The following is a 21,758-nucleotide window of genomic DNA, read 5'->3' as shown; positions in this document are numbered from 1 at the left end:
GCAGAAGAAAGCTTTCCCAGGTAATTCCAGTTAGTGGGGACTTGTGGGTGGAAACCTGGAATTCATCTCCAGTTTTAATTTTATTTATAGCTGAAGAAGAATTTTAGAGCTTGTGAAATTCACTTTTCCTTGAGGTGGGCTTTTATGATATCCCAGCTAACCAGTCCTTCCTGATTGGACCCCAGTTCTGATTGAAAGTATATGCAATCAGACCGGGAGTCCAATCAGGAAGGAATCTTTAGCCCATAGGGGAAAGGACTGAAAAATCTAATGGCTAGCCAAACATATACAGTGGTACCTCAGGTTAAGTACTTAATTCGTTCTGGAGGTCCGTTCTTAACCTGAAACTGTTCTTAACCTGAAGCACCACTTTAGCTAATGGGGCCTCCTGCTGCCGCCATGCCGCCGGAGCATGATTTCTGTTTTCATCCTGAAGCAAAGTTCTTAACCCGAGGTACTATTTCTGGGTTAGCGGAGTCTGTAACCTGAAGTGTATGTAACCCAAGGTACCACTGTACGTATAGGCAACCCAGGTTTTCAGAATGCATGCCAGCTTTGACATAAACACTCTTAAGTGTTGAGTTTTTATTTAGAGTTAGACTGAGAGAAGAAGTAAGAACAATTCACACACCCCACATTACTCTGGTCGAAAGTAGAAAATTCCTCTAAAGTAGTCACAGAACATTTAAAACTGAGTGACATTTAAATGATAGAATTTGGGGTTTCTGTTATCAAGTGACAGACGCCGATTCACAAAGGAAATGAAATAAGCTCACCTACCCTGTAACACACTGTTTATAATAGCTTTTTTAGAGCTTTGTAATAAAGCTGTGGTTGATTTAACTTCCAAAGCATTGCATCTTCAGTCTGTCTTCCTCTCAGCTCTGTTCTGCAAATGATGCATCTCATGGCGAAAGTTGACTTGGTAACATTTTCACCTCCCTCTCTCATTCTATTATAATTCAGAGAGAATGGTGGATAGTAGGTTCAGGACAGGCAAAAGGAGGTGCCTCGTCACACACTATTATTAACTTACAGCATTCATTAGTACAAGATGTGATGATATTTATCAACTTGGATAGCTTTTAAAGAGGATTAGAGATACATAGAGGATGGGTCTGTGAAGTTACTCCCTGCTTTCTGTTCAGTGTAAGGGTTTGGTTTGAGCTTCAATATGTGCTCACAGAACTGTAAAGTCCTCTATCATTTACTGAGGGGCAAAACTAATAGAACTACAGCAACTGGGGCATAGTTGAACTCTGACCAGAAGGAGGAAGTTTCCCTATGAAAATCTGAAGAGTGAAAGTGCAGTGTTAAATTTTTGCCTGCTGAGTTGTAAATTTATTCTAAGCAAGCAGCTCAGAGGCAAGCCATGGAGTTGTTTTGATTTTGGCTGCATACAACACCATACATTTAAAACTATTTAAAGCACACAACCCCCCCCCAAAAAAAAAGAATTCCAGGAACATTAATTTCTTAAGTGTGCTAGGAATTGTAGCTCTGTGAAGTTTGCAAGAGTCATTGGGGGATAAGGTGTTTTAAATATACTGTAGGCTGCATAGAACAGTACTTCTGTCTTGTCAGGATTCAACCTCAATCCATTAGCTGCCATCATCCCCCAACTGCCTCCAGGCACTCACACAGGACTTTACTGCCTTCACTGGTTCCGATTTAAAAGATAGGTAGAGCTGGGTATCATCCGTATATTGGTGGACACTCAGCCCAAACCCCCTGATGATCTCTCCCAGTGGTTTCATGTAGATGTTAAAAATCATGAGGGAGAGGATGGAACCCTGAGGCACCATGCAAGTGAGGGCGCAAGGGTCTGAACACTCATCCCCCACCACCACTTTCTGGACATGGCCCAGGAGGAAGGAGCGGAACCACTGTATAACAGTGCCCCCAGCTTCCAGCTCCTCTAGACGGTCCAGAAGGATGTTATGGTTGATTGTATCAAAAGCCGCTGAGAGATCCAGCAAAACTAGGAAACAGCTTTCACTTTTGTCCCTAGCCCGCCGGAGATCATCAGTCCCATTATGAGGCCTGAATTAGAAGGGATCCAAATGGTCCACATCCTCCAGGCATGCCTGGAATTGTTCAGCAACCACCCACTCAATCACCTTGCCCAAGAATGGAAGATTTGAGACTGGGCAATAGTTGACCATACTGGCTGGGTCTAAAGTTGTTGTTTTTTTTTAAGAAGTGGTTTAATGACTGCCTCTTTTGGCAGGTCTGGGAACACTCCCTCACAGAGGGAAGCATTCACCACCCCGCAGGGCCCATCACCCAGCTTTTCCTCGCTTGCTTTTATTAGCCAGGATGGGTGAGGATCAAGGAGACAGTTGGTTTCACACGTCCAAGCAGCCTGTCCACATCCTCGGGGGTAACGGATTGAAATTGAAATTGATTCCATGCAACTCAATCAGACAGGGCTCAAGCACTCTCCCGCCCCGGCCCTGCTCCCATGGTGGTGTCTACCTCCTTCCAAATCTGAGTGACTTTATCTGCAAAAAACTTTGCAAAATCGTTGCAGGAGATCTTGGGGTCTTTACAATGCCCCAATGGTAAATGTGGTTCTGTTAAATTTACCCTGATGTGCCCCAGTTCCCCCAGCTGGGGGACTGGGGGGGATACATGCCCACAATCTAAGCCAAGGTCTTCCTACATTCGGAAGTTTAATAAAGTTGTGGCCTAATTTTAATTCCATAACACGTTGTCAGAGTGTTTATTCCTTTCTTATGATCCCTGGGGGCTGGGGGTGTCATGGCCTGGTCACACAATATCAAACTAAAATCTTGGTTTTGTTGGTGGAAGTTATTAAGATGCCATGTACCTTCTATTTCATATTTTATATGCCTGCTCAAAACTCTTCTATTCTGCCATGCCTCTGCAGGTAACTAAAAATACATATTTCCACAATAGTAAATTGCTTACTTATCGTAACTTTTTATATTGTTTTATTGTGTGGTTTTATGTATTATTTTTGATTATTTGATATTTATTGATGAAATAATTGCATATGCTTTTTTGTAAATAAAATAAATATTGCAGTGTCTCTTGACAATCCTGATATTGAAGCTCCTATGCTTATGATATCCTACCAGCATGAAATAAGAAAGGAACTCACAGACCAATTGTGAAGGCTTTGGTAGCATTGTGATATTACATCTTCCTTCTTTCCAGTCCAATTCCCAATGGACTTCATTTTATCTCTCACTTTCAGTGGGCATGTATGTAACACAAGCATCCATTCACTCTTGTATCCATCATCATTTCTACTTGCTGCTTCCCTGTGCCACTGGGATTTCCTTTACGTTATCTACCATTTGTTTTCTGCCTATATTGTTTCACTGGCTTTCCAACCTTTTTGGAACCTTCAGAACCTGCACTAATAAGGGCTAGTGATGGGGTAAATTTGTAGGGAGGGTATTCAAAATACAAAGACCTGCAGTTCAAAAAGTCTTATCATATTTTGAGCTGGGAAGGGCTCATGGAAGGAGTAGGAACCTGTGACCTTCCAGATGGTGGTGGGCTCCAGCTCTCATCAGCCCCAGTCAACATGGCCAGTTAAGATGGGAGTGGTAGTCTAGCAGGTCCATTGATTCCCCATCTCTCATTCACGAAGAAATTCCCAGGTTCCAGTGCTGGTATCTCCACTTGAAAGGCAGCAGATGGTGAGAGGAACCACAGCCTGAGAACATGCAGAGCTGTTATCAGTCCGATACTGATGCTTTGATTGATCAGTGTGGTATTAAAAGTGCTTACTTTATCTTGGCATATGGTCTGGTGATAGTTCTGCTTTCAGGAATTCTAAGTATAATCCAATTTTAGTGAATGTATGAGTCTCATTAGGTTTTTGAAAACATTTTAGCACCTTTCATTTGCCTAAAATGTGTTTTTATATTAAAAAAATACATTATCAGTATGAAATTTGTATTCTATACCCTCTGTGAGGGTAGGTTAAGCTGAATGATAGCAACTGGTTCGACGATACCTAATGAGCTTAAAGACTGAGTAAGGATTTGCCCTTGAGTTCCCCCACATTAGTGAACCTTTATACTCTTCCCACTTTGCAGGAAGTTTCACATCCAGTTTCACTCTTCTTTCACTTCATGAAGTGAATATTCACTTCATGCCTGATGAAGAGTTCTCTGTAACTTAAAATCATATCCTATTATATCCTAGCCATACGAGTTCAGTAAAATTGAGCACCTGAAGCACTTTATAACCTATCCTATCAATTTCCATATCAAAGCAATCAGTGTAGCTTCCAGTTAAGAAATCAAGCCCAGCCCCATACTTTTTGCTCTCCAAACCAGTTGACAATATTTCATTTCCAAACTGTGTCCATTGGGTTCTAGTGCATAGGAGATAGTGATCCTAAGACAGTTAAGTGCTCCTTATAAATTCACAGTACAATCCAAGGCATGTCATTGCAGAAGTAAGTCACACTGAGTTCAATGGCACTTACTCCAAAGTGGGGCTGGGGAAGAAAATTCAATTCAGTTCTAATTGAAAGTTAAATCTATCAGAGTCCACACTTTCTGAAACAATATGAGAACAAAAGCACAGCTATCCTTTGAAATGTGCATGTATCTGAATTATGCGATGCAGTTCTCTGACCAAATAATATTTCTCTAAGGTATATATTAGGGGAAAGTGTGCCTAAAGATGAGGCTATTTGTGAAAATATCGTACAAATTGCATTATATTAGGATAAATTACTTACAACACTGTGTACGTTAGTTAGAACTGCATACATACATTTCTGTGTTAGGAGACATTCATACAAAAAATGCTGATAAAATTTCATGAGGATTTTTTTAGAGACAGAAAATGGAAATTGGTGCAGAAATGTGGAGAACTGAATTTTAGATTGGGGGAAAAATGAGAAATGGATAGAACTGAAATTGACAGCTATTTCTGTCTCTGCCCCCAAGAAAATGAGTAAAGGATTGGACTTTAATTGTGTCATAAAGACTCCAATCCTTTGCATCCAGCCCCAATGGATAGAATGGGATTTACTTCTGAACATAGGATTGTGCTGTCAATCCCCCTGATTTGTCTGGGGTTTAAGGTGTATATAATTTCTATGGGCTTTGTCCTTCATTTTCTGAATCAGTTTGAGCTAGAATGGACGATAAAAATGCATTTGGGTGTTATGAATTTATTAATAAGCATTCTATAGTAACTGATGGAATAACTCATCATCATGAATGTCAAAATGTTTTATATTGCAATTTACTTGTGTAATAACTATGGATAATTCAACATGGCTTGAATTATGAAATATCCTTGAAAGGCTTTATACAACTATGCTCTTCTACTTGCTGAAAGGATTGTGTATCACAGAGTAAACAATGTTGCCAACTCTTCAAAATTCTCAGTGGTGTACAATGCATAATGCTTAGAAACTAGATTTATTTTCAAATGTATTATTCCAATGAATTTTAAGTAGGAAAAAAATCACAACCAAGAAACAACAGTGGCAAGAAAGACACAGTCACTTTCCATAATCTATTTTCCACACAAATAAGATTTAAGGTTGAAATAAGGTAACCATAAAGCACAGTTACTTAGAAACTAAATAAACACTACTTTAACTGCTGAGTCAGTAATATGAACTCCTCTTCAGTATGTATGGTCGTCGGGCTTTGTTGACGTGCAGTTGCCGTTTCAGAATGTAAGGAGTTTTCCTCTTCATCAGATCTTTATCTTGGCTTGCATTTTCAGGGTCATAAACATCTTGCTGAAGTAACTGTTGGTAATAACAAGATAATATGGAATCATTGTTTTCCTATGGATTTTTGGTGAGAGGAGCACATCTGAATCATATCTATCTATCATCTATCTATCTTCAGCCCTTGAAGCTGTCCCAGAAACTCCAGCGGGTACAGAATGCTGCAGCGAGGCTCCTCACGGGGTCTTTGCCATGGGAGCATATTCACCAGTGCTTTTCAAGCTGCACTGGCTCCCGGTGGAGTACAGGGTCAGATTTAAGGTGCTGCTTTTGACCTTTAAAGCCCTTCATGGCCTAGGACCCTCGTACCTACGGGACCGCCTCTCCTGGTATGCCCCACGGAGAGCCTCAAGGTCCATAAATAACAACACCCTAGTGGTCCCAGGCCCTAAGGAAGTTAGATTGGCTTCAACCAGAGCCAGGGCCTTTTCAACTGGTGGAACGCTCTGCCTCATGAGACCAGGGCCCTGCAGGATCTGATTTCTTTCCGCAGGGCCTGTAAGACAGAGTTGTTCTGCCTGGCCTTTGGCTTGGAGCCAATTTGATTCCCTCCCTCCCTCTCTTTCTTTTTTCTTTTCCTTCTCCTCCTGCAATGAGGCTACATTTTAATATTTTTATGTTCCATTATTTTAATGTTGTATTTTATTTTTGTTTTTAAGTTGTAATCATTCTTCTTGTTTTTATTATTGCTTGTAAGCCGCTCTGAGCCCGGCCTTGGCTGGGGAGGGCGGGGTATAAATAAAATATTATTATTATTATTATTATTATTATTATTATTATTATTATTATTATTATCATCATCTATGCTGCCTAAAGTTAATACCGTGTAATATGAGCTAATCAATTACTATAGAATTGTCAACATGAGTGAACAATTACACCAGCTTTCCCCAACAACTCCCATTACCCAATTGGGGTCCCCCCCCAACTCCAACTGGAGAAATCATTTGAAATATTTAAGAAAATATTTTAGTTTCCTGTTAATTGTCTTGTTTTGAATGTATAATTTATATCTGACTTACTTCCAATATTTGAATGTTTTATTCTGGATTGTTTTATTTGATGTTTTAATGTCTTGTAAACTGGTTTGAGATTCCCTCCCCCCTTAAAAATAGAAAGCTGTATAGAAGTGAAATGAATAATAATAAAATAATACCCTTCGTGTCCTAAGGATCAGAAAAGTATTGCATGCAGAAATAAAGACTGACTGGATGTTACCTGCACTCCCTCTCCTTTTGAACTCTTTCCATCTATTTCTAGATGTATGGGAACTAGTTGGGGATTTGCAGTAGTCAAGGAGATGGGACTTCGTACTTTTTTAATGCCTTGTCTTTTAAAGTATTACTTAGCATACTGTGCTTCAGAAGTCAGACTCTGAGGTTTAAGGGCAAGACTGGGTCCAATACAATTTCCTTCATCATTTAGGAATAAATCTATGACATTCCTAATCAAGGAATAAAAATACGAGCCTGAAGACCTGTTAAACTATGGGCGGTCTTCATTCAATAGCTTGCTAACTGGAAAAGAATAATAATAGCTTTATTGTCATTGTACAGCCTGTGTACAATGAAATTAAATGAGCCTCCCTCCCCACCCCAAGCACTCAATCTCTTATCAAACAACACACCACCTCACAAGTCAATTTCACTATGTTATTTTTCGTTCAACAGCCTAACAGTCCACAGATAGAAGCTATTTTTTAGCCTGTTGGTACAGCTGATTATACTTCTATATCTCCTGCCCAAGGGTAGAAGATTAAAGAGGTGATGGCTGGGGTGTGAGTCATCCCTGAGAATTTTTCTCACTCTCCTAAGGCAACAATCCCTTGCAATGTCATCTAGCGGACTCAGGGGACAGCCCATGATACCATGTGCTTTATTCACCACCCTTTGTAGAGACTTTCTGTCTGTGGCTGTCAGGCCAGCATACCACACTGTGATACAATATGAAAGGACACTTTCTATTGTGGACCGGTAAAAGGAGTTCATCAGTTGTTGTTTAACATTTAAAAACACACAAATAATTTCATCTGTGCACTGTATGAATAAAAATGTTTTTTCATAGTAATATGATCAAAGTAAAGCAAAACTTGGGTTCCCAGCATGATTTGACTTACCTCCCAGTGCTGAAAGGTTCTGCTGTGGCAGACTTTCTGAAGCTGGTACAATGTCAACAATGCTTCCAAACTAGAGCCATCAAGAGTAGAGGGAAACTGTCTTCTTGACAGGAGGTCTTCTTCTTCAACATCACCCACATCCTCTTCCTGGTTGTTTATGTTGCTGATGAGGTCACAGATATTTAGAAGGGTCATTTTCCACTGAGGAGGCTTCGCCTTGTTTATCTGAAAGATCAACAGGCACAGCATGTCAGATGTTCTTGCCTGTTATCAGTAGATAGTGCCACTTGAATAACAGAATAAGGTTTTTGAATGTGCTCTCAGGCTTCCATGTAGCTGTTGTTCCTGTATGCTAAGAAGTGCTTCATATGTCACAGGAGGCTGAAGGTTTAACTGTGAGGATTAGGTTTTGCCTGCTATTCTGTTCTGCCATCCACCCTGCCTATATAGCGCAGATTCAGCAGCTGTCATTCAGGCTGCAAGCTGACACAAGGTTAGAGATGCTTCTCAGCATATCAGAATTTCATTTCCCTTGATTCTGAGAGTCACAGTGATACTCACAAAGCTCTAGATCCTGGCAGCTTGTTAAGCTCACCATCTGGGCCAAAATGATGGCATGCTAGTGATAGCATACATGAAAAAAAATTATAGGGTTCATCTTCCCAACCCAGTCAGGGGCAGTTAATCAAATATCTACCTCCTAGGCCTGTCCACTCCCAACTGTCATTGCTCAGTCTTTGAGTGATCTGAGCTTATGGTTGTATTCAATGCCAGTCATACTCAGAGTCAACCTATTGAAGTGAATGGATATAGATTTTTCATAGGTGTAATTTGAGTAGAAATGAAATGGTTACAATCCAGTGTCCTTAACTTTTAATCATATCTTGAATATCTACATTTCTGCTGATGCTTCTTAAAAATGTTACCTGGATCCTGATAGCTCTAAGGTTGGTTTGGACATTATTTACAAAGTCTTTGTGCTTTGTAAATAGCGATGAATCCCTTAAGTAACTCAGGTAAACTTTGGCTGTTTTAATACTGGATGCATTTTATCTGGAGAACTTCTAAGTTCCATCACTTACAGATGAGCCACCTCTCCCGCTTTGAGCATGACATTTCGATTACGGATCACCAGTTTTTCTGTTTTAGTCAGTCTCACCTTCACTGCTTACCTAAACAATGTTCCTTGCATTTAAGAATGCAAATGAGGAAAGTGTGTTAACATCAAAACACTTCACTTTTACTACACTGGGAAGGTTTTTTTGTCAGCTCATTAACACTTTGTAACTAATTTTGTTAATTACTTTGGAAAAAAGATACAATTCTTTCTCTAGAGTACTTTCATTCTATCGAGCAATTTTCCACCATGGATGTACAGACACTGAATTGTTGGCTCCAAATGCAAAACATTTCCCCAGACTTCTGCTATTTTGCCAGTTAAAATAAACCTTGTTACATCTGTGCTGTTGGATAAGTGACAATTCAAGAGAGCCTTAAGAGATTTTTCAAAGTGGAAAGCTTACTTCTAACATTCAGAATTTCTTTTCTTTGTACATATAAATTAGGGATGGTGTATATGTGGCCCTCTGGATGCTGCTAAGCTCTCATTATCCCTGACCTTGGGCCATGGTGGCCAGGACTGACGGGAGTTGGAATCCAACAACTTCTAGAGGACCACAGGTTTCCCACATCTTCCTTTGTCCCTTCATTTGTAGGATGAAGGATTGAAACTTGCTAGCAGACATAAAAGGGACGCGGGTGGCGCTGTGGGTAAAACCTCAGTGCCTAGGACTTGCCGATCGCATGGTCGGCGGTTCGAATCCCCGTGGCGGGGTGCGCTCCCGTAGTTCGGTCCCAGCGCCTGCCAACCTAGCAGTTCGAAAGCACCCCCGGGTGCAAGTAGATAAATAGGGACCGCTTACTAGCGGGAAGGTAAACGGCATTTCTGTGTGCGACTCTGGCTCACCAGAGTAGCTTCGTCACACTGGCCACGTGACCCGGAAGTGTCTGCGGACAGCGCTGGCTCCCGGCCTATAGAGTGAGATGAGCGCACAACCCTAGAGTCTGTCAAGACTGGCCCGTACGGGCAGGGGTACCTTTACCTTTACCAGACATAAATGAGTGTGTTTTCTATATAGTATCACAAAAAGCTTGTGTTTATTTAATCTATTATTTTTGTCATCACAATATCCACAATGGAAAACTGAAATACATTATGTGATTAAATCCACATATTCAGGATTCTTTCTAAGATCCAGTAGTGCCTCTTTTAAGACAATGATCCCCTCTAAAATGATCCATGGCTTCTGACAGCCTGACTGCACCCACTCTGTGATCTACACATCCTACAAACTGAGCCTTTTCATCTCACCAATATTAAATTTATCAAAGTTTTGTTTTGAAATTGCAGTCAAGACCTCCCTGAATTTCTTTTACCCATGAAGTGACAATTTTAATTAATTAAGAAAGACATTTTGAAGCAAGGTTACTTTGGAACTGAACCTGTCCAAGCCTTGCAGGATCGTTTGACAACTTAATTACCGGGATGCAATAACAGATGGTTCCAGGAAGCAAAACAAAAAAAGTGGCAAAGCCTGGTCTTCTGAAAGATTGTTTAGGATTTCATCTAAATGATATTTTTTTATTGAGCATGAACAATTATTAAGGTACTCATATACATCTCTGTTTTGCAGGGGGTTTGTATCCAGTGCTTGTTCCATGCAGAACTGACAGATTGAAGTTATTGGATATGATGATAATGGATTCATTACTTTCAGTGGGCTTGCTCTATCTGCTTAGCTGGATACAACCCTGAATGCTCAGGTAAGCACTCTTAAGGCAACAGCTGCTGACTTTGATGATCCAAAGCAAGGATGGGTAACCAAAATGGTAACCAAAGGGGATGAAGGAATCCCCTGTCAAGAAAGACTGCGGCATTTGTGACTTTTTAGTTCAGAGAAAAAAGCAAGCAAGAGGCAACATGAACGAAGTTTATAAAATTATGCTTGGTATGGAGAAAGTGACTAGAGGAAAGCTTTTGTCCCTCTTCTATAACACTAGAATGTGTGGAAATCCAACGAAGTTGAATGTTAGAAAATTCAGGAGAAATAAAAGCAACTACATCTTCATGCAGCGTCTAGTCAAACTATTGAACTCACTCCCCTAGAAGGCAGCAATGGCCACCAACTTTGATGGCATTAAAAGAGAATGAGACAAATTCGTGGACTATCAGTGGCTACTAGCCATGCTTGCTTGCTCTACCTCCACAGCTGGCAGCAACAATGCTTCCAGATACCAGTTGCTGGAAACCATGGGGCAGGAGCATGCTTCCGTGGTCTTATTTTGCTCACTGGTTTCCCACAGGCAGCTGGTTGGCCACTGCGAGGACAGGTTGTGAGTCGAAGACCTGCCACCCGCATAGGATTATAATAAGAAACAAAGACACATTATTTTTGGTTAATCGGCAAAATAAGGCCACATCTTTATTGGTTACATCATGTGAGTAGTATTGGCTTAGGCATTGGATAAAACAGCAATACATGACTCCACCCTGCTCAGCAGGGAGTCATTTCAGGGTTAACAACCAGTGGGAGGAGCTTGTTGATGCAAATACAACTGGAAGCTTCCCCATGATGTCACCGGGGGTTGTGCCATGGCCCTAGCCAACAGCAGGGCATCTGACAGGATCCACGACCGCCGGATTCCTTTAATGGAATACCCAAAAGAGGAGGGGTAGATGATGGGCATGCCCAATCCTCCAACACAGTACACATATTCCAATGCCTAACCACAAATACCAGAAAGTTGTGACAAGTTGCTATGCGGTAGGCGAAAAAACCAAGAGGCTGGTGCCAATTTGCTAAATGGATAAAAAAGTCCTACCAGGTCCTTTGGGCAACCAAGGCAACCAACCGAAGTCCATAGCAAGGTCAATACACAGAGGAAACTGACCTAAAGGGAAGGAGGGCGGGAGATGCAAGCAGGAATAGACTGGGGACAGAGCGCTGCCACGGCTGCTTAAATATAGCTAACCCCACCCACCAGCCAGCCCTATTGGCTGGCTGAAGGGCTTTGTCGCAGCAGTGGGGCAAATCAGAAACAGGGAGCCAAATACGCCTCCCTGCTGCTGCAGGAAGCTGCTCCCACTCACAACCCCTCCCCTCTGGGAAGAGGAGAGGCCTTGCAGGATCATTGTCTTGCTCCAGCAGGCTATTCTTATGGGTTTACTGCCCTCCAGATTACTGGTCTAGAACTCCTATTGTCCTTGATCCTTGGACCTTCTTTCTATGGCTGATAGGAGTTGGAGCCCAACAACATCTGGAGGGACAAGCAGGCTCCCCATGAAAATGAATGAATGAAAAATAATGGTACCTCCAGAAAGTAACTATTTTGTGGGAAGGATTCAGAGATTTAGGCTTGCTCAATTGAAGTGGATTGAATGGGCTATGTTGCTCAACAAAACCTTTTTTAAAAATATTAATAATAACCAAACCACTTTTTGAAGTTAGGAGAGCAAAAACGAATTGCACTGGACAGTGTGTGATGAATTAATGAGTAATGAAATGACATATGAAGCAGGATGAAAGCTCTGAATGGGAGACCATAATTTAACCTCTGCATATGCTTTGCACTAGCAAACTGGGATGAATGCTCAATAAACACATCATCTGAAGAAGCCCTAAAGAGAATCAGGGTGTGAAGTTTTCAAGAGTTGTGCAGCAATTTGCTGAACGATGCATGCAAGAGATCTGGCTTTCAAAACAAGAGAAAAACCCTGTCCAGGGAATCGTTTCATCACAGGAGAACACTAATTTAAAAAGAGAAAAAAAGAAAAAGAAATGAAGCATTCACAAAAGTGCATGCACCATGCCAGAAATAAATTTAAGATTTCTGAATTATTTTTTTTAAAATGTTCAAAATTGAGGCAGCATGGCAGTTGGATACTTTGTTGCTCAGTCCTGAGGTTTGTAGCACTCTGTTTTCTTTCATGTTTATTTCTCTTCATCCCTTTATGCTGTTCAGTTTGAGGCCATTGGATGGGTTGTGAACCTAGCCATGATAATTCATCCCAAAGGATATCACACAAACCAGAAGAAAAGGTTTGCCTCATTAATGCCATCCTCTGGTATGCTTTACCGATGTGCTATCCACGTATTTTATCAGAGTAAAAGAGGGTGGGGAATTAGATGATTGCTATTTCAGATAGCTGTTGGTAGATTGTTAGATCCATAGTTGCCAGAGTGCCAGAGTTCAGCCCACCATCATTTATGTTCAACAGGCTTTGGAGAGTTTGGCCTTCAAAAACCTGTTTGAGGTGACAGTAGGCGGTGGTGGCCCAGGGAAGGAAAAAGCATGTACATCAGAAGTAATGATGTATTTGTCATTCCACTTTCAAATATCTAAATTAAAAAGTGCCAGCAATTCCCTTTGTTATAAATCCGAAAGGGGGTTAGCTGAGTTAGTCTGCTGTAGCAAACGCAGACAAAAAGTCATGAGTCACCTTGAAGACTAGGCTTAATGACTAGAGCCGCCCATGGAAGTTTATGCCACAATAAATCTGTTTGTCTTTATGGGTCCACACAACTTCAGTTTGCACTTGCATCTCTTTTTGTTGAAACCAATTTGCTCATTTTTGTGTCAGAAAGGTTCTTTGGTTGTCTCCCCTTCCCCATATATAAATATTCATGTTTTCTGTCTGTTTTATACTTTTCCCTGGCAATTTAGAGCAGCTGCTAATGCCTCAGCAACCGTGTATAACTGAGCTGGGGAGCCTGTGGCCTCCAACTAATGTCAATCACAACCAACATCACCAATAATAAGACATGATGGGAGTTCTAGTCTAAAAACATTTGGAGGACCACAGGCTCCCATCTTCTATGCTTCACTTCAGTGTGAAGACTCTTTTAGCCATAGGTGAGAGTGTATATTGCCTTTTGATGCCTTTGATCATGTCTTCCAGTAAGGATTAGTCTAAATTTTCCTCCAAGGTATCACCCAGTTTAACAAAGAAAAAGTATTTTGCTGAGGCATCATCCTAACAAAACACAACCCTGTGGCTCATGTGTGTGTGTGTGAGAGAGAGAGAGAGTGAGAGTGAGAGAATCTCTCCCCCCCCCAATTATATTAGAGAACTCTTTTAGAGCAATTAGTAATAGCAGCACAAATGCTATTTCTACCAAGGCCACAAGACTGCAATCATTTGATCCAGCAAAGACAAAGGTCCTGATCATATGGATTTCAGGTGAAAGACTTGGAAAATGGTAATACTGACTATAGCTTGCCAAAATTTAGATTAAAATTTAGATTAAGTTTTCTTTTGGAGTGGGGGGATAACCATTTGTGTCTCAAAGATCCTGCTTTTAACCTGTGCAATAAATCTTGCGATGGCAAAGCATTAACTATTCGCTTACGTTAAGGAGATATTACTTGGGTATCCTTTCTTTGGCTACCTGCCTGTCAAACCATATGTTCCACATTTTGATATGTCACCTGTGGGATCCTGAGGCCATCCATTTGAGACCAAACATGAAGGATACAATATCCTCAAAATGAAGGAACCATCATTCACTGATTTCATGCCATGGAAGTAATTTTTCTGTCAATTTGTGGTTCACTAAAAATGGATAAAACTAGCAGTTCTTGGGATGGATTTTCACTGGCTTGATATGCTAATTGCACACCTTTTCAAAATCATTATTTGATTTTATGTTACCTTAACTTTCATCAGGTATATTCTGCCCAGGAATATATCTTCCTCAAATAAATGTACCTCAGGCCATAATTCCATGCTGGCTGTTCAGTACGTGTATCAACAGTTCAGCTGAGAAAACATCAATTTTTCACTATCCCTTCACATTTTGGTTTTCTACTGTCTTTGAAATTGAAGAGAATTTTTGCACAATACCTTGTATAGAATATTGTAAAACTGTGGTTTTATGATTGTATGCTAAAACAAATATGTTTGAGAATTCATGCATTCTGTGGCAAAAAGGGGGAAAACATTACCTTTGATGTATACATATTGGTCAATAAATCAGCTTCTAAGGCTTTCATTTCCTCTTCTGAATCTGCGAGTTAATCAGAAACATATGTTTGCTATTTCATTATAAATCACTAGCATTTCGGTTTCAACACATAGGATTTAGGAATATCCTTTAAAGGGATTTTAGGGTTAAGCACTGGCTAAAATAAATGCTTGGCAAGTGGTTTGTTCTTTAATACACATTCCCTGATTTATGCAGTCTCTCTCTCTCTCTGGAAAAGTGCAGCTCAGTCATGAAAGCAGCTTATTATTGGTCCACTGCAACTTTTTAGGGCTCCACCACCATTTTAGGGCTCAGAACCCATTGATTCTTTGGGATGGGGGGGTAGGTTTAATGACTTAATTATTTTAAGTTCCTACTACATTTACCCAGAGGCACATCCTGAAAATATTTAAATCCAAGAGGTCAAATAGCGTTGAACCTTTTTTTGGCAGAAAGGACACTTTTCACAATAAACATTCCATATTCAGTGAGTTTGTATGTATGGCTCCACGTGACTAGAACAGTAAGAGATTTATGGTTCCAATGGGGTTTAGAGTTTTCTGCTAACATAGGTGACCGCTATACTAGCATGCTAGCAAGTCTTGAAGTTCTTTCCCCCCTTTTTCCCCAAGGGAAGGATAAGTCTGGAGGACCGATCCATGAATAAGAAGTAATTTATTTCAACACTGAATTGCAGGGGGAAATTTATTGCATTCCAAGAGAGGAAGGAGAAGAGCAACTAAGTTCATTTGGCCCCAATGCAGCTATGGTTTGCTGTGGCTAAGGCTGCAACCCTATACACAATTATTGAGATTGAGTTTCATTGAAAGTACTGGGACTTCTCTCTAAATAAATATGAATAAGATCAAGATCACTGTGCCATTGATAGCAATAAAATTTAATAATTAACTGTTTTAAGTCATAACTAGGATTAGGGGCCAAGATATACAAACATGTATGAAGATACTTAAGGAGTATTATGTTGCCACAGGGTTTTTCCAAGGGCAGCAGTAGCTGACAACAACAATGAAATGGACTTATTAAAACTAATGACTTGGTTGGAACCACCCAATAATACTTATGATGATTTAACCTAGTAAAATTTAAACAGAATAATCTGTTGATCATATCTATTACAGTATTAAGTTCACACAATGAACACAGTATCTTTGGCATAGTGTTATTAATAGGTCTATGGTATAAATTATAAGTGGCAGACAGATGCCAGCTTATAGGTGCAAGCCACATCTGCTTAAAATCAACATTTTTTTCATCATCTCTAATGGAGCTAGATTGCAATACAAATCATATGAGAAACGATATTGCTGAAAGAATGCTGCCCAAAGTAGGCAGTTATATTGTAGTGAAGGAATCTGGACAACTTGGTGTATAATAACAAAGAACATTGGGGTAGGGAGGAGGAGGAGGAGGAGGAGGAGGAGGAGGAGGAGGAGGAGGAGGAAGAGGAGTTTGGATTTGATATCCTGCTTTATCATTAACCTATGGAGTCTCAAAGCGGTTAACAATCTCCTTTCCCTTCCTCCCCCACAACAAACACTCTGTGAGGTGTGTGAGGCTGAGAGACTTCAGAGAAATGTGACTAGCCCAAGGTAACACAGCAGCTGCATGTGGAGGAGCGGGGAAGCGAACCCAGTTCACCAGATTACAAGTCTACCACTCTTAACCACTACACCCCACTGGCTCTCACATGTGGTTATATAGGCATGTGAGTGAATTTAAGAAATCGTATTAGTGTGCATCTTCCTGTAAGGAAAAACAATCCTTCAAAAAAAATTATGGGTGAACTGTGAAAGATCTGGGAAAATATCTATCTAGGCAAAAGTAATACTATGCGCCTACAGTGGTACCTCTGGTTACGTACTTAATCCATTCTGGAGGTCCGTTCTTGACCTGAAACTGTTCTTAACCTGAAGCACCACTTTAGCTAATGGGGCCTCCCACTGCTGCCGTGCCACCGCCGCGCGATTTCTGTTCTCATCCTGAAGCAAAGTTCTTAACCCAAGGTAATATTTCTGGGCTAGCGGAGTTTGTAACCTGAAGTGTATGTAACCTGAGGTACCACTGTATATCTCCAGAATAAGTGAAAACAACTCAGAGATGTGCACATTAGAATAATGATGCTAATAACAACTGAAAATGATAGTTACACTTGAGAACTGCTACTATAATCTGTATGAAAAGCATTCTGTTTTAATTCCATGAAATCACAATCAGATTTTGAAACATAGAGTCACCTTCAACCTCATGTCATACTTGACATATCATGTCCTAAGGGTTAAAGAGATGAATGGTAGTAGTATTTGCTACCCTGCTGTGTTCCACTTCATTTGTTGTCCAGTTCTAACTATAAATATGTAAATCTGAGTATTCAGATTAAAAGCTCAGTGAGTTCTATGGCAATCATTCAATGTTCTATGGACTGTCTATGGATATCACTGGTATGATTCTGTCAAACTTAAGGCACTGCACTGGTTTTAATGAAAGCTTTCTGGCAAGTGCTTGCACTTCCCATTGGAATCCAGTGGGATTTAAAAGTACTTATCACTAGATTGTGCTTGAGATGATCAAGTACAAGGAAAGCAATGTTCTCAAATTGAAATATGGAATATTTGCATAAGTGTTCCCTTGGCTTTATAATAACAGCGGATTGCAATAGAACATTTGCAAAAGAGAAGTGCTGTGCCATTGAAGAAAACAGCTCCTGCTGTTTTAAGTAGATCTAAATGCCACTTTTCTTAAAACAACTTTCTTAACACTTAACAGCACAATTGGTAACAGAGAATTTATTTTAAAAAATTAAAAAGTTGAGAAATCTCTGTTTCTGACACTGGGATGAGAACAGTTTATATCAAAGTATCCATGTTATCAACTGGGCTATTATAGTACCCAATATCTGTAAAGCCCTTAAACAATGGTTTATGTACTTTTGACATTTCTTCTGGTAGGAAAATGCAATATACTGATAAAAAGGGAGATAAAAACTGATTTTAAAAAGGGAGAGAGCTGTTAGGTGCTCCCCTAAACACTGTTTTTGAAAGTAAGATTCATTGGGTTCAGCATGACACAAAAATTGAAGTGTTGTTTAACTTTAAACCTCACTGATTTAAAAAAAGAATTCCTTCATTGTAACTGCACTGGATTCTGGGTTGCTACTTCACTACATCCACATAAAGATACAAAGGTTTAAGGCATAAGCATTTTAAATGAGACTGGGAATACTTTTGCTCTAGTCTTGGACCATGTATCATAGAGTTTTGAACTCTACATGAAGCAGCTGAATACAAAATACATCTTTACTCCATGAAATATTTCATGAATAGTCATGAAACACATGTACATTTGATTTGAACTTGGTTTACCCTAGTGTATCATAGGAATATCAGACCATTTTGCATTAGGCACACTGCAGCTTTTTTCATTATGGGAAATGATATTCCAAAGTACAAGTTACTAAAAGATAATTCTTGGGAGGTGAGGAGAGTTGATTTAAAGCAGTATATTTGCATTAAATATCCCTATGTTTTCTTTATTTCTTTATGGTGATCTGCTGCTACATTTATTTAAACCCGCATTTTCATTGAGAAAAGTTATTTCTGATCCTTTAAATTCATGTGAAATCAATCATGTCATTGATGAGTTTCAGCTATGGACAGACTGGAAAGATGCAGTTTGCCCTTTCAGGAAATCTTGCCCAAAGTTTCAGAAAGAACCTTCTCTTTTACCTTGCAGCCATTCCTCACCTTATGAGCCAAATCAAGTAACCATACATTCTTATCCCATTCAGGGTGCTTTCAGATAGGAGTTGATTATGGATGGGTGTGCCCTGGGTATGCATGCTTTTCACGGCATCCATAAGATGTCAAGGTATCAAAATGGCAGCCCAATTCGACCTCCACCTCACTTAATCAAGATTTGCTTTTTCTGGGGGAAATGCAGGGAACTCAGTTCTGGCACCTCTAAGGTGGGTGCCATTGCCATTCTAAGAGAACGAGGGAGGTTTTCATAGTGAACCTCTTTTTCAAGAAAAATAGCACTGTGTGTGTGTGTGTGTGTGTGTGTGTGTGTGTACACACATATATGTGCACCACCTGTTGACAATAACCCTTTTATATTTGAACAACCCATTAACAATATTAAGTGCCCATCTGAAAGCACCCTCGTTCTCACAACAGCCTATGAGATAGATTACTTTCCTCATTATATTTTACCAAAAAAGAACTGAATTACAGGTTAAAAAGGTGACTTGCCCTAAAACTAGCCAGCAAACTTACAGTAGACCTGAGGACCAGAGCCCAGTTGCCTGTCTTCAAAATTGATCTATTGTTTGTTTCACATTAAAGGGTCTTCTTTCAGTTTTGATCTAGAATCACCTTCTTTCTCCATGTGTAGAACTGAGCGCACGGCAAGCCTATCCAAGCCTGGATTAAGCCATAGGAATTTTTCAGTCGGTTTCAGGTGTGGTTCATCAGTTTTCAGAGTCCTAGAATGAATCTTCCTCGATGGGACCAACTGTATCAAGATAGCTTATAGTGAACTTATTTTGGTACATTTGGTCCGTTTTTTTAGCAGATGCAGAGAGGAAAAGCGCGCGCGCGTTGGCAATCACACGCACACGCTCCCTTGAAAGTTGTATGTTAGTCTTGCGCGCACACGCACACTGCAATAAATCTCCGAGTTTAGACACCTCCTGAGAGAGGTTCCATCACAGCATCCGCCCTGCTGAGCGCCCAATCTTTGAAACTGGCCAAGTATTTCGCGATTGACTAGGCATTTCGCAACGCAGACTCCCCTGCATGCGGCTCTCCCAGCTTAGCATAAAATCGCCCCGCGTCCTCCTCCTCGCCAGAGAGGGAGGCAAGCCCGAAAAGAGGCGCCCCTTGCCGTTCGCCCTGCGGAGAGAGGCTGCAGTAACGGGACTTACCTGAGCACAGGCTCCAGGAGGCGAGCGCCAGGAGCATCGCGCACACTAGCTGCATCCTCAGTTTTGCCATGCTTCTTTCCCTCTAGAAAGTAAAGTCCGTACAAAGAAAGGACAAGCTGTGTGAGCGAGAGAGGGAGACACACACGCGGAGAGAGGGAGGGAAACGCACGGAAAAGAGAGAAAGAGAGAGGGAGAGGGAGAGAGAGAGTTGAGAGGTCTTCGGCTTTCCTACTGCCTTGAGCTGATTTCAGAAGGTCTGGACCATAAAGGGAGCTCTGGGTCATTCCCTAAGTATATAAGCGAGGGGGCTGATGTCATAAACGCATAACAGCCACTGTCTTTTAATGAAACACCCACCCACCCACTCGCCCGCTCCTCCTTCCTCGCCTCCCTCCCCTTCTCCGGAGTGAAACTGACGCGCTTCGTTAATTGCGCTCCGCGCTTCTTGACGCAAAGAGAGGGAGAGGGACACCGGGAGGCATCGGGCGATAAGAGGAACAACAATAACAAGAAAGTCGAACTGTGATGCATATGTCCTATGCGACTTAGACGATATAAGTAGTGACACAGTTATCCGGTAGGTATGATGTACCAGCATCATTATTCCAATCAATCAATCAATCAATCAATCAATAATAAAATAAAATAAAATAATATTGTGCCACATTGGGAATTGGATCATTGAACCTATGAACATGAGAAGAGCCTCCTGGATCAGGATAATGGCCCTTCTAGTCCAGCAAACTGTTCACACAGTGGCCAGCCAGTTGCCTGTGGGGATCCCTCAAGCAAAACCTGAACACAAGAGCACTCTTCCCCTCTGCTGATTTCCAGCAACTGGTATTCTGAAGCATTGCTGCCTTTAAATGTGTGTGTTTGTGTGTTTGTGTGTGTGTGTATAATTACTATTATTTTAAATGCTAATCCCCATAGGCAAATGGCTGACCACTGTGTGAACAGGATGCTGGACTATAAGGGCCATTGGCCTGATCCAGCAGGTTCTTCTGGATCAATGGCCCAGTCCCCAATGAGGTGCAATAATATTTAAATGTATCTCATCAAAGATTCCAAGATGGATACACTGATAATGTATTCAAAATGTTATCATTTTACGTATTTGATGGAGGGGAACAAGAATACAATCGGCATATTGCAGTCATTAACAGTCGTCAACTGGTTTGCCACACCTATCAGCTAATCACCCATTCCCACCACCCTTCTGAGTAATACCCCTCCCCACCCTCTCACTATATACAGTGGTACCTCGGGTTACAGATGCTTCAGGTTACAGACTCCGCTAACCCAGAAATATTACCTCGGGTTAAGAACTTTGCTTCAGGATGAGAACAGAAATCGTGCAGCAGCAGCACAGCAGCAGTGGGAGGCCCCATTAGCTAAAGTGGTGCTTCAGGTTAAGAACAGTTTCAGGTTAAGAACGGACCTTTGGAACAAATTAAGTACGTAACCAGAGGTACCACTGTATAAGGGTCTGGTGACTTCTGTTTCAGTGTATCTGATGAAGTGTGAATGCACACGAAAGCTCATACCAAGAACAAACTTAGTTGGTCTCCAAGGTGCTACTGGAAGGATTTTGTTTGTTTGTTTGTTTGTTTGTTTCGATATGTGGTCCAGTTAATTTTACATGTCTATCCAGAAGAAACCCCAGTAAGTTGAAGGGGGCCTATTCACAAGCAAGTATGCATAGGACTGCACCCTTGCTGATATTTAATTTAAAAAATTGGTTTACAAACATGTATGTGACTTTGTTTCTTTCAACATAATCAGTTGCACATCAAAATATGCAAACTTCATACTTCAGGAGGGAAAAATAATCAAAAACTAAGCTTGTAAAGAATCGTTGAATGATTTAATATGAACATTGCACAGGATATTATTAGGTAGACCCAGAAGATGAATGAAATGAACATACACTTG

General features: G+C 40.8%; 1 protein-coding gene across 1 annotated transcript; it reads right to left on the bottom strand.

Annotated features, from left to right (window-relative positions):
• Nucleotides 1-5,401: 5,401 nt before the first annotated feature.
• Nucleotides 5,402-20,157, bottom strand: NTS (neurotensin). The gene is made up of 4 exons (XM_053406229.1): nucleotides 19,824-20,157; nucleotides 14,862-14,923; nucleotides 7,857-8,081; nucleotides 5,402-5,758 (listed from the first exon to the last, which is right to left on the bottom strand). Exons 1-4 carry the CDS (start codon nucleotides 19,891-19,893, stop codon nucleotides 5,612-5,614), a joined length of 504 nt encoding a protein of 167 aa, XP_053262204.1. The 5' UTR covers nucleotides 19,894-20,157; the 3' UTR covers nucleotides 5,402-5,611.
• Nucleotides 20,158-21,758: the final 1,601 nt, after the last annotated feature.

This window comes from Podarcis raffonei, chromosome 10, assembly GCF_027172205.1.
Source record: "Podarcis raffonei isolate rPodRaf1 chromosome 10, rPodRaf1.pri, whole genome shotgun sequence".
NCBI classification, from domain to species: Eukaryota; Metazoa; Chordata; class Lepidosauria; order Squamata; family Lacertidae; genus Podarcis; species Podarcis raffonei.
Note: the sequence above shows the minus strand (reverse complement) of the source record. Positions and strands in the feature narration are given on the sequence as shown.

What these genes read in the sequence shown, in the direction of transcription:
- NTS (XM_053406229.1), bottom strand. Translation starts at nt 19,893, where the DNA reads ATGGCAAAACTGAGGATGCAGCTAGTGTGCGCGATGCTCCTGGCGCTC. An exon ending in CCAATATGTATACATCAAAG is followed by an intron (nt 8,082 to 14,861) that starts GTAATGTTTTCC and finishes TTGATCTTTCAG; the next exon opens with ATAAACAAGGCGAAGCCTCC. An exon ending in GAACCTTTCAGCACTGGGAG is followed by an intron (nt 5,759 to 7,856) that starts GTAAGTCAAATC and finishes TATTACCAACAG; the next exon opens with TTACTTCAGCAAGATGTTTA.